The sequence below is a fragment of the Eupeodes corollae genome, chromosome 2 (assembly GCF_945859685.1).
Source record: "Eupeodes corollae chromosome 2, idEupCoro1.1, whole genome shotgun sequence".
Classification (NCBI taxonomy): Eukaryota; Metazoa; Arthropoda; class Insecta; order Diptera; family Syrphidae; genus Eupeodes; species Eupeodes corollae.
This window is the reverse complement of record NC_079148.1, coordinates 124,720,662-124,738,370: the sequence shown is the minus strand read 5'-3', so window position 1 is coordinate 124,738,370 and position 17,709 is coordinate 124,720,662. Positions and strand designations below refer to the sequence as shown.

The window sequence follows — 17,709 nt, the reverse complement described above, 5'->3', positions numbered from 1 at the left end:
AGTTTTTGATTCCTTTGCTGAACAAATTTGTGTAGCAGTTTATTACAAAAGAATTGCCTTGACTTTTAGAACTGAGAAAGTAAAAAGCCGAAAGCTGACTGCGTTTTGTTTATCTTATCAGAACGAGTAGGGCAGCGCATTTTGATTTACCACTCCTTAAAGTCTTCAATGCTTTCTATCGGAGTTTTTCTTTTTGCAAAAAGGTCAAACAGCATAAGTTATTTTATTTCGATGGGGAAAATTTTTCTGTACTTACACGAAAATTTCCTTAAAGAACATAAAAAAGTTTTAACTAAATATTTTTTTCCTTCGTATATTTATTAAAAAAGAACACTAGTGTAATCCAGGCAAGCTATCAACCATCTTTGTTCATTTGGTTCTACGAACGTAGTTTTCCAACTCTATCTTTCGAACGCACCCATTTTGTCTAAAATCACGCCGTCCATGCCTATTTCGTGTCGCCATGATGTTTCCTGTTTCTTTTCCGTCATCGCAGTCAGGCACGAAAGGTGAGATTTTTATTTTCTCTTGCGATTTTGTTCAGTAAACACGTGTAAAATTTTTTGTCTTCATAGTTATTCAATCGAAATTACAAATTCTCTAAAATATATTTAAAATGCTTCCAATCGAGGAATCCCGTGAATTACTTGGTAATTATTGAACATTAAATTTTCCACGTGTGTTTATAAAGTTTGTTAACACCAGAATCATTATTTTCTCTGAATTTTGTTTGAAATTTGATTCTGGTAATATGTACAAATAATTTTCCATGATGAATGGTTTAAACGGAAGAGTTCTTGAAGACTATAATTCACCACCCAATCCTGAAATAACAATCAATAAATTTAATCTAAGATTTTAATTTCATTTTACTAATAACCTCATGTTTTTTTTCGTTTTACAGACAGTTCAAGATGGCCACCTCATCGTCTCACCTTAACTGGTTGATTATCCGCAACAACAACGCTTTCTTGTTGAAAAAGACTGATGTCAAGAAACCTTTCAGCACTGTAAGTTAAATATACATATTTTTATTGAGAGCTTATGATGAAAAGACCGGGCGTTGGCATTTCCGTGATGTTTTAATTCACAATGATAGTTGATAAACACGTGATAGAAAATTTGCTACTTCTGACAGAAATGCCATGCTCAAATTTCGTTGTATCGTTCTATTAATTCCAACAGAGTGAACTTTTTCTAACCTATAACTTTTTTGTGTTTTAGGAGCCAAACAACCTTACAAACATCAGTTCGTACAGGTACAGTGGCTTGGTACACAAGAAGACCCTCGGAGTCGTCCCTGCCAAGAAGGGCTTCACCGTCGTCATGAAGAAGGGTAAACATCAGAACCGCCCATCAAAGAACACCGTTCGTGTGACCATGAAAGCCGGACCCAGACGCTCTTTGAAGAAGTTGAGGAACCTCATCACCGGAAGCAAATACCGTTCAGATTTGAAGCAGGTAATTATACGAACCTCCATTCATGGTGAATTCGTTTTTTAGTTTATGATGATTTTAATTACTACCAACCAAGATCTCTGAAGGCCTTGAAGAAACTTTAATTAACTGATGCATTTTTGTCTTTTATAAAATAATTTAATTTCAATATTCGTGTGCTAATGTTTGATTTTCTTTATTTTGCAGGCTGCTCTCCGCAAAGCTTCAGCTATCTTAAGGTCACAAAAGCCAGCTCCAGTCAAGAAGGCAAAGAAGGCCGAATAAGTTCTAGTGGCAGTTTTACTATAAAGAGAAATACATTTTTTAAAAGTTATTGACATAGTTTGTTGTTTTTTTCTTTTTGAATCCTGCGATTAAAATTGAAAGCTTTGGTTCATGTGCGGATTCTGAAGCTGACATTTATGTTGATTTGGAACGGAATTGTTCCTTATCCTTATCACTGGTTTGTTTTGGTGCAGTAACATCGGAGTGCAAAGCATTAGCTTAGAATGGCATTTCCTAAATCACGACGAGATGGATAAACCTATTCTGGGATACTTGGAAGTTATAAAAGCAAAGAGGTGTTGCATTAAAATAAATAGTACTACAGCAGCAAATAAATTCATCAAAACGTTTGAACGTTGTTTACTTCAATTATGGTTACGATGCACAAGCTCTTCCAATTTTTGTAACAAAAACATTTTTATTTGAACAATAAAGTAAATAAATCTTAGGTTATGATTTTCTTTGACGTTTGGTATGACATCGAATTCCAAACATAGCTCGTGTAAATAGACGTAATGTACGAGTTGTCAAAACGTAACGCATTGCGAATGACTCTATACATTACATTACGTTACTTTTTGATATCAGGAACAGGGATGTTAAAAACAATTTGTTTCAAAATAAAATTCATTTCATTTAATGTTTACTGATGTTTATCTTATTTTTACACTTCTTAGTACATTATATGCACATAAAATAACTAATGATAATTTGAATAAATATATTTAAATACGAATTTAACCGTAATATGGTTTAAAGACAGATTTTATCTTGCAATATGGAACTAAGTTGTGTGCAACTTAAATTCATACATCTGGGCCATCATCATACCTTTGTGCAGTTGCAAGCAACTTTGTTTCACAACGTTAAGTTGTTAGCAACTTAAATGTAAGACCTTTGCACTACAAGACTGTTTATTTAAATTTATTATTATTATTCCTGTAAATTTAAATAAGTAACTAATTTTTTGTATCTTGATCACCACCGCGGTCAGTTAAAATTCGTTCCGAATTCCTCTGATACTCTTTCATCAGGATTTGCAATTGGCTACAGAGCTTAATGCAATAAGCAATTTGATTTAAAACATTAAGTTCTTTCTACATATCTATTCGGATATTTTTTAACTTAAACAAAAAACGAACTACGAATTTTCAAAAACGTTCATCTTGAACTGACAAATATTCAAACTTCTATTACGGTTTTGTTAAAGAAAAATTATTTTTTTCGACATGAGAAAGCAGGCATATGTGAGTTGTGGTGAAATGCTGTAACTTTTTCCTCTACGTATCCAAGTTCAGAGTTTTAAAGAGTTTTGATGTCTGGAATCAGGTTTTTGAGCATAAAGGGTAAAAATGATAGGCTTTTAGCTTTGCAAAGGTGCGTCCAGATTAAAGAAACTTTTTTGAAACATTTTGAAAACGTTTCAGAAACAAATAGACGTTAGCGAAGTATTTCTTAAATGTTTCTCTATTTTGAATTAAAAATGGGAAACTTTATTTGTTTCCCAAGCATATATCTACAAAAGTCAGTGGTTTGAATATAAAAAAAAGAGGCTGGGATGCGACCCACACTGATAACTGACCATCCCGTCAGTCAATATGGGTTCAAAAGTTGTCAGTTGAATTATCATTAAAAAAATTAAAATTACCAACAATATTTTTCATATAAAGAAATAGTTTAGTTTAAAAATCTAGTTTTGTTAAATAGATTTTTAGTTGAAAACAAATTTTTACCAATTTTAGTAGCATTTCTTAAATTTTTATAAATTGGATGAATGCAATTAATTTGAGAGATATCAAGAACCAAAGATCTATTTTTACCAAATTTGGGTACTATTTTTTGTAGATTTTATTTTTTTTTATGAAAAAACGGACTGTTGGATTTTAATAAAAAAAACTGCTGAATATCGAAAACAATATGTTCTGTGAATTAAAAAAAAAGTTTAGAGACAATATTTTTAATTTTTGAAAAGCTATTTGAGTCGAAAGTAAATTTTTAACAAGTTTTAGTATTGGGTTTTTATCAATTAGATTTTTCTCAAAATTTTTACCAACTTTTATTAATTTTCTTGTTTAGATTTTTATTTTTTGTAAGAAAACTGTCAATTCGATTTTTCTCCAAATTCTACAACAATATTTTTTAAAAGATAAAAGGAGTTTAAAGCCAATATCTCAAAGTTTTGAAAAGATATTTGAGTCGAAAATTAATTTGTACAATCTTTTGTTACATTTTTTTAAGGTTTTTAATTTTTTTTAAACTGTCAATTTAATTTTTTTCAAACTTTAACTGAATGTTGTCAACAATATTTTTGAAAGATAAAAGTAGATTAAAGCCAAAATTTCAAGTTTTTAAAAGATATTTGTGTCGAAAGTCAATTTTTACCAAGTTTTATTAATTTTTTTTAGGAGATGAAATCATAATTTAGTCGTAAAATTTTCGAGGTGACAAATTTTTTTTTTCAGTTTTCTGGATTTATAAAAAAAAAGTTAATTGGATTTTTTTTAAAAAAATTTACTTGTTTTGTATCACGTTACAATATATAATATAAAATTTAATTCAAGTCTCTGGCGTCATTGGTTCTTGAGATATTTAGGGTTAACCAAATTTTCACTTTTTTTTAAACTACTATGGTAAAAAAACCACCCACACAATTTTCTTGAGAGCCCTTTCTGCCTTATTATGTGTATAACAAATTTTTGTTTTCTGGTTCTTGAGCTATGGACGACGAAAAAACGTTGCAAAACAAAGTTATGAAGAAGGTAAGTTAGGAACAAAATTAAAATGAAATAAGAATTAAAAAAAAAAAACAAATACAAATTGGGACGTCCACACACAAAAAATAATTCTGAAATGTTTTTTGTTTTAAACAAGTTGGAAAACATTTCAAAAACGGTTTTTAAACAATGTTTTCTCGAATGTTTATCTTGGTGTGGTCAAACCTTTAGGGATTTGTTATGTTTGTTATAGAAGAAACCTGCTTGCAGTCTCGCTCAATAAAGGATTGGTTCAACTAAACCGCAGTATGTTATTTTTAAGTTTTCCAACATTTCCTTGTTTCAGTCTTTGACAGATTTAATTAAGGAGATGTACACAATTGAGTGGCAGGGTGTTAAGAATATAGAAGCGTCTTATAAATTTTGATCTATACTAGAACGCCCTAGACCTTTGCTACACAGCCAAAAAGTATCTCTTTACTTGACAGTACATCCGAAATTGAGCTCAAGGGTAAACTGATGTACATACATTCCTAGACGTGCGAGTATTGCGGCTCGCTTATTCTTTGACGATGCAATAAACATTAGGGTGTTGCATTTGTTTCAATGATGTACAATTTACATATCGATTATAGTTCCATCGCCTATAATAAAAGCTCTTTTTTTGGATACTATCCAAAAGACTTAAACTTGTCTTAGGGACGACTGACCAATTATTGGAGTTTTATTCAAATTTGGAAGAATGAAGGCTTTGTAAATTATAGTTAGATCAGAAGGGGTGAAACATTTCTTGCACCGTCGGAAAATTCCCAGCAATGTCGAATATGAGAGCATTCCATATAAGAGGTGATCTGTGATACGCATACTGACTACTGAAAGTTGAACAGTTTCCTGGATTCAAGTGCCACTCATGGATATTGGTTACGCTTTAAGGACAGGAGACTAAGCTTATGAAGCATTCAATTATACAAGGTTAATATTCCACATTGGAGATCGTGTGATTGAAGTTACATATTCGAAGGACGATGATGTGAATCTTTAAACGAATATAAAAAGCTAAGGGTTCTGTCGTCAGAGAAACAGTTTAATGGTTCAGAAGTGGCAGACAAGACGTTGTTTATGAATGGAAGAGAGTCGGAGACAAACCATTTACTTTAAATTTTGGGCTTGAGAAAATGCAATTCAACTCTCATTGAACTTAGAAAGATAGTTCTAATCCAACGAGGAAGAGATTTATCAATTTATCAATAGAGCTTGGCGCTAAACTCTATCAAAAAATTATTATTACTCACACATTACTTTGATTTCATCGAAATCTTATTCCAAAAGTTTGAAGAAACCAAAAATGTCGGTACAAGAAATCCACTATTTAAAGTTAGGTTTCATGTTTCAGTTTAAGAGTTTTTTAGTCCTAATTTATATAATACTACTAGCTGGTTTACCCGGCTTCCCCGGGAGGTATTCAACTATTTTATATACAAAAAATGATTATTATTACGGTTATAATATTTCTTTGTTAACAATATTTTTTGGTCTTTGGTGAGGCGCATACCCATATAGATTTTTTGCCGATATGACACGGGAGCAAGCAACATAAAATTGTCCTTGGGTAAAACAGGGATTCGTGATGTCAAAACATCTTCAGTGTCTGTCCCGTCCTTGTGCCTTATTGATAGACATAGCAAAACAAAGCTTTATATGAAATTGTACTCGTTTAAATTCGAACGGGTATTCCTTAGTTAGAAAGATAAGTTTGTTAATGGGCCTGAAACATTGAAAGAATTTTATTATTTATTCTTGTAACAGAATCATTTTTAGGTGCTAAAATAGCTCGTTCGCGTTACCAACCGTCCATAGCTATTAATTCGTCTTGTCCAGTCTTACCATCATTATTTAAAATATTTCCATTTACTGTATCCAAAAGCGTTCTTGAAAATTCTGCTGCGCCTACTTGTGATCGATCTTAAAAGTTTGACAGAAGCCCCCAGAAAGGACGATTTTAGACAAGTGTTTATTTCATCACTTTTTGTACCTCTTGGCACAACTGGCAATGTTTGCCCAAAATCACCAGCGAACAGTATCACAACACCTCCCATCGGACGTTCATCAGCTCTAAAATCTTGTAAGTGTACGATTTAGAGCTACGGGCTCACCTTTATTTACCATAGTCGATTCGTCCCACACAATAAACGTCGTTTCTTAAAGCTGCGCACGTAAGGATTATGACAATGTAACAGATATTGCAAGTCGTATTATCATTCTCTGTAAGTGCTTGGGGCTATCGACATTCGCCATTGTCCTTCGCTCACCGAATCACCCCTCAAAATATATTTGCAAAAATTGCGGTTCGTTACTGTTGCTTGGTAAAAGAGATCCAGCTAAATGATAGACTTGACCTGAACTTCAAATGTAGGCATAAAATCTCCATGTCTGATTTCATTCGCACCGAAGACGTCATTTGGAAAGCAGAATTGTAAACACGAATCATATCAAGAAGATGTTTAGAATCTCGATGAGAATGATTCAAAAGGTTTTTTAATGGTTCCTGGTGGTTCTTTAGCCCATTTGAATGCACGACCGAAATTGCACTCGGTATTCAATTTTCCTATCGAAACGTGAGATCAGTAAGTCAGTGATATTTGGATTTTATATGTATAGATAACAAATTATTGACTAACATTATCGGACTTTTTTAATGCCTAAAACCTGGATAAGAAGTTTCGAGCAAAACCGTTTCAAAGATTTCCTCTTTTGCTTGATTTCAGTTTCATATGTATGTATACACTTATGAATATCGGCAAAACTTACTTATATTGACCCTTTTATTTTATTGTTATTGTATGTATTTCAAAGTTTGTTACTTTAAACAGTTTTGTTTGCACCAAATAAATACTTAGCCCAATTCAAAAAGCGATATCTCTAAAGATAAGTTCAGCAAATATTATTATTTTCCACTTTTAGTTTGTATTGTTTATTTATTTTTTTTATCACTAAGTATTAATAATAAGCTATATTTACTTAATTAAATGAAGGTTATTACTTATAATTACATTCAAAACAAATTATATATACAGATTATATTGTATATTCGTATAATTTCGATTAAAAAAAAAACAACCTAGTTATTTATTATAAATGTTAGGGATTACCAAACTAGCTATCTATCAATATACAGATCCTGCAAATTTACAAGTGATTAAGTAAGCATCATTATTAAAAAGCTATGTAATCATCGTCAACATTATCTCATCAAATTAAAAAATAATATATTAAAAAAAAATAAATAAATTAAGGGAAACGAGTTCGATGTTTATTTATTTATTTATTCCCTTTTTATTCTGAGGAGAGAAGATATGAGCAATGGGACCGGACGGAGAAAAGGTTGCAATTGTGTTGTCTGTCATCCCTAGTTATCATTATATTTGTGTTCTATATAGCCAAAGCCATAGGTATATAGAAAATTTCAAATCGTAGGGCTTATAAATGTCTCATAATTAAATTGCGCGGCAGCTCTATGTCTATTTTCATTTTCAATCAGCCCATCAGCTTTGTTGATGATGACATTGATTAATCATCTCTCTCCGTTCGTCGAAATGAAGAGATACATCCAGATAAATTGATAGCTCATCGCATCACATCGCTGATGCTGCTGGTCGCACCAAGAAGGGGGTAGGTTATAGGTATGATATAAAAAAAGACCTCCCTTAAAACCTATCCTCAATTTTGGCACAATAATGGTGTCAAACTGGACGAGAGGGGCTTTTGCTATGTGAAAAGCCGCCACAACGGACGAACCCCTTGGGTATTAAAAGCTCATTAAGAGGGTTAAAATAATTCGTCCTCATCCCAGAAATCCACCGATCACCGAACCGCACAGCATCGCACCGCACCGCACCATGTCAAGCCATTCATTTAATTCACAATCGTCGACTACTGCTAGTACACTCTTTGGGTCTGGGTTTTTGGTTGTCATATTATTTCTATGAGAAGAAGGTGTTAGTCTTTCTTTATTAAGTTCTCAATACTGAAGGACGATGACGTTGATCCTTTGATGGATGTGTAGCTTGATGGTTGTTGGGGGGCTTTGGGGCTGCTGCACGAGTTATCCGATTGAGTTGATTGGGTGTCTAGGTCAAAGTCTCGACTAATGTGATGGTATTGTCCAGCATTGAAATTGACAGAGGAGGAAGGACATGATGAGGCTGATGTTGATGTGGATGTGTTGTTGCGGAAAAGAATGTTAAAAGGAGCTATTGAAGCTAAATACTGTCGGTGAAGCTCCGTAATGCGGTCGGTGTAATTGAGTGCACTAAATTGATGAGCTTCTAAATCAGTCGTCGTCGTTGGGTTAAAGGATAGCTGGAGATCTGATTGATGTGAGTTGGGTGAGCACATAAGGTCCTATATGATTATGAATAAATTATTGTAATTATTCTTAAGGAAACAATTTTAAAACATTTTCTTACATGTTCACCACCGAGCAGTGACTTTGAACTTTGTCTTTGACGACGAGTTCGTCTCCTTCGGTAATTGCCCTGTTCGAACATATCATTGGCAGATGAGTCCAACATCCAATAGCTTCCTTTACCGACACCATCACTTTCGTCAATGGTGTTCTTATCTCGTGGAACCTTAACAAAACAATCGTTGAGGGAGAGATTGTGTCGAATTGAATTTTGCCAGCCTTGTTTGTTCTCTCGATAGTACGGGAATCTGAAAAAAATATTTTTGTTTAGTTATATTTATGTTTTGAAATTTATAGCTAAAGGTTTTGGCTTCAAATTTAACACAAGACAGGTAAATATAACAAAATTTCAATATTTCTGTTTGTAGTTTTAATCTCGGAACGAAGGAAAATATTATTTTTTAAAATCTGCACTATACTCGAACATATGTTCTTTGAAAAACAATGGACCCCAAGCTTTAGATCCATTTAAGAATCGAGAATCGAATCGACAAAAGTAAGACAAAATGGTTTTATTGCAGGTAAGATACATTTTCGTCTGATTGATATTTTAAAACAACCATTCTTTTTTTTTTTGGAATTTCCAGAAGTGTTAAAAACTGTGCTTGGCACAAATGGAAACTAAGCCGTAAAGCTAAATGATGAAAACTAAGCTAGGAAAACACATAGACAAACTTGGCATTTTTTTAGGAATATAAAATTCTGACTTTTAAAACTAAGTCTGCCGGACCCACAATTCTAAATTTGATTAATAAGAACTTGATGAAGTCTACACTTATTATTTGACAGTCCCTTAGTTGTCTTGAACCAGTTTGTATTTTTAAGGCAATCCAACGAAATAATGGTACTCTAATTTCTCGTCTTCGTCTGAATAGTAAAAGATATTTTTAAGAAATTAAATAAAACCCCAAAACTATTCTCTCTGCTTTCCTATTTATAACTTTGACGGTGTTTAACATTTGAAAATCTTGTTTTTTGGCAGTTGACAAACCGTCAAAATGAGTATATTTAAAAGACGACGAAACTAAGTTTTCATCAAAATTGTATCTTGCCATAAGAAGAATATGTGGTATTCCTGCGTAGAAAGTATAAAAAAGGTTTTAAGGCAAATCAACAGGAAATGTGGGAAAATCTCAAGGAACGTGTCCTATATTTAGGGCCTGTATTTTATCTTAGTATATTTTGTTATCACCGGTTATATTTGAGAGAATCATAACTAAAAAAGTCATCATTATTAATACGATTAAAATACTTTTTTACTTATTTTTTAAGAAGGTTCAAACGGTTACTTTGAAATTTGTTTGTAAGAAAATTGATTTGTTCCACAGACTAAGAGAAAGGGATATATAGTTTGCTTTCTTAGTAGGTGAAATCAGACTCACTAGAACCTTAATTTCGGTGCTTTATTTATAGCACCTTTTAGTCTCGTTTTTCTAGAATATGTGCCAATGGCGTATGGAAAATTTTAAGATGTGAAGGAAGAGTATCTTTTTTGTGTAAAAAATTAGTTTGTTTTAAGAAATTTAAAAACTCCGTCGGCACTGAAAGTATCGGGATATTTTGTATTCGGTAAAAAGAAATGTATTAAAATAAATTATGTCGAAAAGTATACTTGTGGAAAATCAGATTTAAGCTTGATTTCAAATGGTTCATATATTAAACTATCTTTTTAACTTGCCATAGGAAGTAACTGTAATGGGTCCGATTTGCCGAATTGAAAATTTAAAAAGATGCAGAAAGCGCTCTCGAGAATATTGCGTGGGTGTTTTTTTTTACCATAGAAGTTTAAAAAAAAACGTGAACATTTTGGTTAACACCAAATGTCTCACGAACCAATGACGCTAGAGACTTGAATAAAATTTTATATAATAGATTGTAACTTGATACCAAACCAGTATATTTTTGGAAAACAAAAATCAATTAACGGTTTTTTTACAAATAAAAAAAAAATAACAAAAAATTGTCACCACGAAAATTCTACGAATAAAAAATGATTTCATCTCAAAAACAATTTTGTACAACGAAAAATAATGTTAAAATTTTGAGAAAAATCAAATTGGCAGTTTTCTTACCAAAAATGATTTTCGACTCAAAGATATTGGCTTTAAACTAAAAACTTTTATCTTTTAAAAAAATGTTGTTGTCAACATTCAGTAACATTTTGAGAAAAATCTAATTGACAGTTTTTTTTACAAAAAATAAAAACCTAAAAAAACAATACTAGAACTTGGTAAAAAATTTCTTTTTGCTCAAATTGCTTTTCAAAAATTAAAAATATTGTCTTCAAACTTTTTTATTTCACAGAAAATGTTGTTTTCGATATTCAGTAGTTTTTTTTTTTATAAAAATCCAACAGTCCTTTTTTCATAAAAAATAAAATCTACAAAAATAGTACGCAAGTTTGGTAAAAATTAATATTCGGTTCTTGATATCTCCCAAATTAATTTTATTAATTCAATTTGTTAAAATTTAAATTAAATTTTTCGAACTAAACTACACTATTTCTTTATATGAAAAATACTGTTCTTAATTTTAAAATGTTTAAGAATAATTCAACTGACAAATTTGTTAAGCCAACACGAAAACCTACAAACTCTTAAGTAAGTCAAATCGACAGACGGGATGGGAAGTTATCCGTGTGGGTCGCATCCCATCCCCTTTTTTTGTATGGAACATGATTTTAAGATAAAAAGCCTTTTGAATGTTTTATATAATCGGCGAATACACTTCGATCTATATTCCTTTAGTCGAAACCTTCAGGGCACCTATAATTTTAAAGACTAGGTATTCAAAATAAACCTCATCAGAGGCACTTCAAAATTACTAAACTTTCTCTCTAAGAATTGTATCCCTCCTTATCTTTAAAAAGTACAACATTCCAAATGTCAGGTAGGTCGAGTATTCTAACGACTTAATTTGTTGAAATCATTAATAAGGATGCTTTAAAGATTACAAAGGAATTTCCTTTCTTTTTTCTAAGCGGAAGGGCGACAAGTTCGGACCGAAAAAAAAGCTAATTTTTCTAATTTCTATTTTTTTTTAAGTCTAAGAAAATTAACATACTTATCCATAATAAATTTGTATATCCCGCTTAAAGTCAGTCTTTGATTAGGCGCACTGCTTATAGCCATTGCAATCAACGCAATATACGAAAAAGGTGGTTTTTCTGGTCGATGGGAAGTCTTTAGCAGTGAAGTGAATGGCAAGGGCCATAAACCATTACCGTGCATACGAAACAGAGGATGTATTCCACTATAATAATACGCTGCCTCAGGAATAGAAGACGTACACAAAAAGTCACCCCGTAACGCAGGACTATTTAAATCGTCCAACGAACCAATACCCGTCGGACAAGCTGATGCGAAATATTGCGGCGATGGAAGCATCTTAACAAAAAGAACGGAGTATTTTTATTAAATGAGATCAACGAGACAATACTACTCGAATAATTAAAAAATAAAATAAAAACTAGATTCCACGATCGATTCCGTTTGGAAGTAAGACGAAGACTGATTATCTGAGGGATGGGAAATTCCGAGCAGCTCTATATGGAAAATGGTATGCAGTACATCACAGCACAGAATAAGTAAAGTATCTCCCATAATGCTGCAGTCTCCTCCTCCCCCGTACGTCACCGTCATCATCACGTCGGTCGACGTTAAGGACAAGTGAATGAGATGTTTCTCTTGGAAAAACAATAATGCGTTGTATTTTCGTCTTTTAGTATTTGTTTTACAAACAGAAACAACCACCCTCCCGATCCGATCTGTTCCAATACGATACGACCCGAGATCTGATAGATCGCTCCAGTCCTAGAAAAATTGTATCTTTTTGTATCTGCCACTGCCAGCCAGCACGCCTGCCCGATATCTGTATAGATCCAAATCCAAATCCAACACCACCACCACCATTGTGAGGAGATGATCTGTGATCGTAAAAGACACATGAAAGGCAAATACCAAACCGCACTGTGTGCCATAAAAAATCCCGCCGCCACCGTACAATTTTTTGAACGGTGAGATGATGGATTTTCTTTATTTTGATTTTTGTTTTTGAAAAGTTGAGTTTTTTTCTGCTTTTGTTTTTGTTTTTTTCTCTCGAAGAGCGAGATTTTTCAGAGTTTCCTAAATTTTCAAATAGCCATAAAAATGCCGTTTTTTTCTTAGGTATTTGTTTTAAAATGCGGCTTTGCATCTTTCATAGTTATGGCAGCATGCGGTCAGCTAGTAGTGTGGCGGCGAGTGGTGCGCGGTAGATGACGCGGTCCCACTATGTGTGCTGCTTTAATATGCACATCAGGATAGAAGAGTAGATTTTGATTTTTCTTTTGATTTGATGCTCCTCGCTAAATATTTTGAAAAATAAAAACTTTGTATCTAAACAAATAACGGTGTAATAATGGTTGTACTACACTATTTCAATGCGGTTTGCAAGCGGGTGTATTTTTGAGGTGGAAATCTTCAAAGCACAGCGTCGTTCTCTTAATGACTATAAGATTCTAAATAAACTGATGCGATTGAATATTATGGCAATGGGGTCGGTTTTTACTAAGAGCCGGAAAATACACCATATATCAAAGGAGATGAACATATTTTTAGAGATTTTCAAAAGAAACGTTTTTATTTTTTGAAACAGATAAATAGAATTATTATTATTTCAAATGCACAAACATATATAAATAGAAATCCTTGTGAGGTTGAACTTATAGTAAAGTAGTTTTTCTAATAGATCTAAGAATTCAAAAGAAGACATATTGTACACACATATGTTACATAGTTATAGATCAAAATATTTAGACAAAAAACAAAAATCAACCAAAGTGTTTTATTGATTTCAATAACTGTAAAAATTTATTGATCAACAAGTTTCAATATGTTCAAGAAAATGAAAGGGGAAGGAAGTTGCATTCAGCAATTTGTCGAAAATGCTATGCAAAAAATGGATTACTTGATTTGATTGCTGTTAGGACCTAAGGGCTATAAATCGGTTAACGGCTAAACAAGTTGACTCTAAATGTAATAAAATTCTGCGTTTGCTACCTTTTCTACCATTTTAACGGATAGAATAAGCAGGTTCATTAAACATAAGGGACTTCATTTGCAGTCAACTTCATCCTTTGAACGTTAATTTTGACCAAGGCAACTAGTTAGTTTTTCAAGTGCCATGAATTTTAAATTCCGAACTTTATTTCGTAAACCTTTACTTTAAGTTCATAGTACAAAAAGTAACAACAAAATGATTGCCTACAAAACACCCCTTAGGCAAGCTACAAGTCCTTCACAATTTGTATTTTGTATTGTAAAGAAATATTATTTATTTCTTTTCCAATTTGACAAGAAACCCTTTTACTCAAAACAACAAATGGAATTGTACAGAAAATAAATAAATCAAAGTTTAGCTTTCAGTGCAATGAAAAAACATGATCAATTTTCATTTTGACATAAGTTGACTTGACTTGATAGTTAGGGAGATTTTTCTTGACTTACTTTCATGTCAACTTTCCAATAAAGTTGTATTAATTGAAAGGCCATTTTTATAGCAACTGGTCAATCAAATGCTAGAAACATGCCTTACTTTCAAGTCCATTATGTCTTCTGAACCTACCCAATATAAAAAATATATCTTAGTTGTTTTGGAAACAGGCCTGCCAAATCAATCTCAAAAATATTGTTCAGTTGGAAACGAAGTTCTATGAATTCATTTAAAAACTTGAAAAATCTAACCGAAATCAGATGAATGAAAATGCCCGTCAATCGGAGAGCAGATTAATTATAGCCAGCTTAATTATAACTTGTGTGAAAAGAACTACTTGCAAGATTCTTTTTAATAAAGAGATCTTTCCCTAATTTTAAAATCAAAATGCGAACTTCTACATTTAAATGGAAAACTATACAACGGAAGCTTTGAGCAATTTATGTAACTTGAGAGCTAAATTAGATAGCTTTCATTTCATCAGTGTGTTTCCAATTTTTAACCAGCAAAGAAGAGTATGCTTTGGTAAACCATCCCATACCATCTTGGTCACTATTGACTGCAACGTTCTGAACAGAAACGTTTCAAATGAAATACGGACCAATTATTCAACCAACCAACCAACCAACCCATAAAGCACACTTTATAGTCACTTTTTGTGGATGTAACTGTGCCTCCTTGAGGATAATCATCACTCCATCATATACCTAACACAGTTTTGTGTATACATGTATCCATTCAACCAATAGTGAGCTTATTTGCTATTAATTCGGTTATACAAACTGAGATCCACGACAATCTTGATTTCCTAAAAAACTTTGAATAATTTAGAAGAGCTTTTCAAAAAAAAAACTTAAAAATAAATAACAAAATGGCCGCCACTTATTAGCCAAGATAAAGTTCTATACCTCTAAAAAACACCCGTTACATAGTCCTTATTCTGCGTTTTTTTTTTATTAAAATGCAAGAAAAGTGAAGATTTGCAGACCACAAACCTTAACTTTAAACAAAGTGAAATTCTACTACTAGTCTAGAGAAAAAATGAAAATATTTTTTTTTATTTTTTTCTTATTTTTGAATTGCGAAAAAATGTTTAATAAACATCTAGGATTAAATTTTAAACATTTGACAAGTGAAAACATTTGAAAACAAAGTAATGTTCTGTAGCTTTTTACACTTTTCAATATTGAATGTAAAATGTGCTTTGATCTGCAGAATTTAAGGATATAGAAAAACTTGGACTTAAGAAATGTATGAATTCAAATATTTATTTATCTATACTTTAATAATGTATTTTTGAATTCATAATGAAGATCAGAAACAACCGTTAAGATTCATTTTTAGACGTGTGGTTTTCAAGAAGTAATACAACGCATATAATTTAATAATTTGAATAAATTGGGTGGCGCAACAGTCCGTTGAGAACTAGGGCGAATAGTGATTTACAACTCCCAACAATTCCTGTGTGCGAGTAATGTTGTCAGGAATGGAAGGGAACTTCAGTTTTTAAGCCGAATCCAAACGGCTAATTTGAGAAAGCACTTTTCATGACAGGATTCTTGGAAAATTTGTCAGTTCCTAGCAAGGACAGTACCCGTGAAAAAAAACTTTAGATGGCATAGGCAGGGATCGAGTCACAGACCTTTGGCATGACGGTCCAACGCACTAACCATCATGTCACGGGTACTACTGGCCAAGAATTTAGGCTTATTATAAATATAAGGCTTTGCCATTATGTTTTAAAAGTGGTTTCGGCATTTTGTGGGTAATAAATTTGCACGATTTACAAAGAATGTAAAGGATTATGTCTCTTCATTATATGAAATCAAAAACTTACCATAAATCAAGTGACAACTCTCAAAAAGACAAACTCTGAAAAAAGTATTGCCAGATTGAAAACCACATCCCTATAAGAATAATCAGTTACATACTTTTAAAATGATGCAGTTGTGATTTGAGTTCTTAAAAAGGGTTATCGGTTGAAAACGGTTTTTTGACTTTATTCCGAAGTAAATATATAAAAAGTAGTACCCGTGGCATGATGGTTAGTGCGTTGGACTGTCATGCAAGGGGTCTTGGGTTCAATCCCTGCCTGTGCCACCTTAATTTAAAAAAAAATAATTTTCGCGGGTACTACCTCTTGCGAGGAATTGACAAATTCTTCAAGAGTAATTCTTGTCATGAAAAAGTGCTTTCTCAAACTAGCCGTTCGGATTCGGCCTAAAATTGTAGGTCCCCTCCATTCCTGACAACAGTACTCGCACACAGGAATGGTTGAGAGTTGCAAGTCACTAGGCCCTGGTTCACAACGGACTGTTGCGCCACCCCATTTGATTTTTTGATTTGAAATATATAAAAAGAAGCGTTTTTTCAAAGCAAAATGTCCAATTTTTCGAGAAATTGTTTAAATGCAATATTATTATTTTTTTTTAATAATATACGAAAATCTAAATAATTAGATACCTAACGCGTAAAATTATTAATTTGAAAAAATACAAACTTATTTCCGGAGGTTTAAAGATTTGAATTAAGGATGAAATTAATAAACCAATTATTTTAAATTAAGCTTTTTTTGCTCTTATAAGCAAATATTTAAGGTTATAACTGCACAACATAGTCAAAAAAGCTGCTGTTATTGGACTAGTCCAAAACGAACTAAAACTTCGCTCCCAAAATTTTTTCATGTTAAAACATACTTGTAAGAAAATATAAAATAATATTAAGTGTTAAAGTGTTTCGTGGTATCAAGTGAAGAAACATACGAAACGACAGGAAAAAGAGTTTGTAAGTATCACTTGAAATAAATTACTAATGTCCGATTTTATAAACAAGCACCAAAAGCACTTTTAACTCAAAAGCTTTTTAAATTTTAACAAGCCTTTTAATTTTTTCAGTTTCACCAAGCTTAAAATGGGAAATTTCAGGGATATTTTTGTTAAAATAGAGTTCTCTGCATAACCCTGTAAAAATAAAACCACTGTTTTATTTCTTTTAAGCGAATCGTGTGAGAAAAAATGAGAAAGCATTATATGTTGAAATAAATGACAAGAATCGCAAAATACAACAGTCTAGAAGTCTAGCCAAGCCGTAGAACTTGTTTTGAACGTTCATTTTATCATGACGATCAGTAGGAAGTCGGTTACTTTTCGTACGATGCTGCAAACAGTTGATTTTTGTCAACATATCTCGACGCAGATTTGGAAAGATCCTGTGGCATTAAATCATTCGGTATCTCCAAATATTGAGAATACAAATTTTACAAAACAAAATTGTCAAAATATGTCAATCTGTCATATTATTTTTTTAATGACACTTTTAAAATGTAATGAGCCAAAT

General features: G+C 32.3%; 2 protein-coding genes and 1 non-coding gene across 3 annotated transcripts; 2 read left to right on the top strand and 1 right to left on the bottom strand.

Annotated features, from left to right (window-relative positions):
- The first annotated feature begins 457 nt into the window (after nt 1-457).
- On the top strand, nt 458-1,779 carry LOC129945684 (60S ribosomal protein L28). Its single transcript, XM_056055538.1, has 4 exons — nt 458-509; nt 905-1,010; nt 1,225-1,461; nt 1,645-1,779. The coding sequence occupies exons 2-4, from the start codon at nt 915-917 to the stop codon at nt 1,720-1,722; spliced, it is 411 nt and encodes a 136-aa protein (XP_055911513.1). The 5' UTR covers nt 458-509; nt 905-914; the 3' UTR covers nt 1,723-1,779.
- LOC129948662 (small nucleolar RNA CD11) lies at nt 760-837 on the top strand. Its single transcript, XR_008781948.1, has one exon. It is a non-coding gene; the product is annotated as a small nucleolar RNA CD11 (small nucleolar RNA).
- A 5,673-nt stretch (nt 1,780-7,452) lies between the features above and the next one.
- On the bottom strand, nt 7,453-12,678 carry LOC129948367 (fork head domain-containing protein L1). The gene is made up of 3 exons (XM_056059339.1): nt 11,965-12,678; nt 8,903-9,149; nt 7,453-8,837 (listed from the first exon to the last, which is right to left on the bottom strand). The coding sequence occupies exons 1-3, from the start codon at nt 12,285-12,287 to the stop codon at nt 8,433-8,435; spliced, it is 975 nt and encodes a 324-aa protein (XP_055915314.1). The 5' UTR covers nt 12,288-12,678; the 3' UTR covers nt 7,453-8,432.
- Between the last annotated feature and the right edge of the window lie 5,031 nt (nt 12,679-17,709).

Bases quoted from the DNA above. Each gene is read 5' to 3' on its own strand.
- LOC129945684 (XM_056055538.1), top strand. From the start codon at position 915: ATGGCCACCTCATCGTCTCACCTTAACTGGTTGATTATCCGCAACAAC. The intron at 1,011-1,224 runs GTAAGTTAAATA...TTTGTGTTTTAG, and splicing joins TCAAGAAACCTTTCAGCACT to GAGCCAAACAACCTTACAAA. The intron at 1,462-1,644 runs GTAATTATACGA...TTTATTTTGCAG, and splicing joins ACCGTTCAGATTTGAAGCAG to GCTGCTCTCCGCAAAGCTTC.
- LOC129948367 (XM_056059339.1), bottom strand. From the start codon at position 12,287: ATGCTTCCATCGCCGCAATATTTCGCATCAGCTTGTCCGACGGGTATT. The intron at 9,150-11,964 runs GTATGTTAATTT...TATTTTTTTCAG, and splicing joins TACAAATTTATTATGGATAA to ATTCCCGTACTATCGAGAGA. The intron at 8,838-8,902 runs GTAAGAAAATGT...ATAATCATATAG, and splicing joins CACTGCTCGGTGGTGAACAT to GACCTTATGTGCTCACCCAA.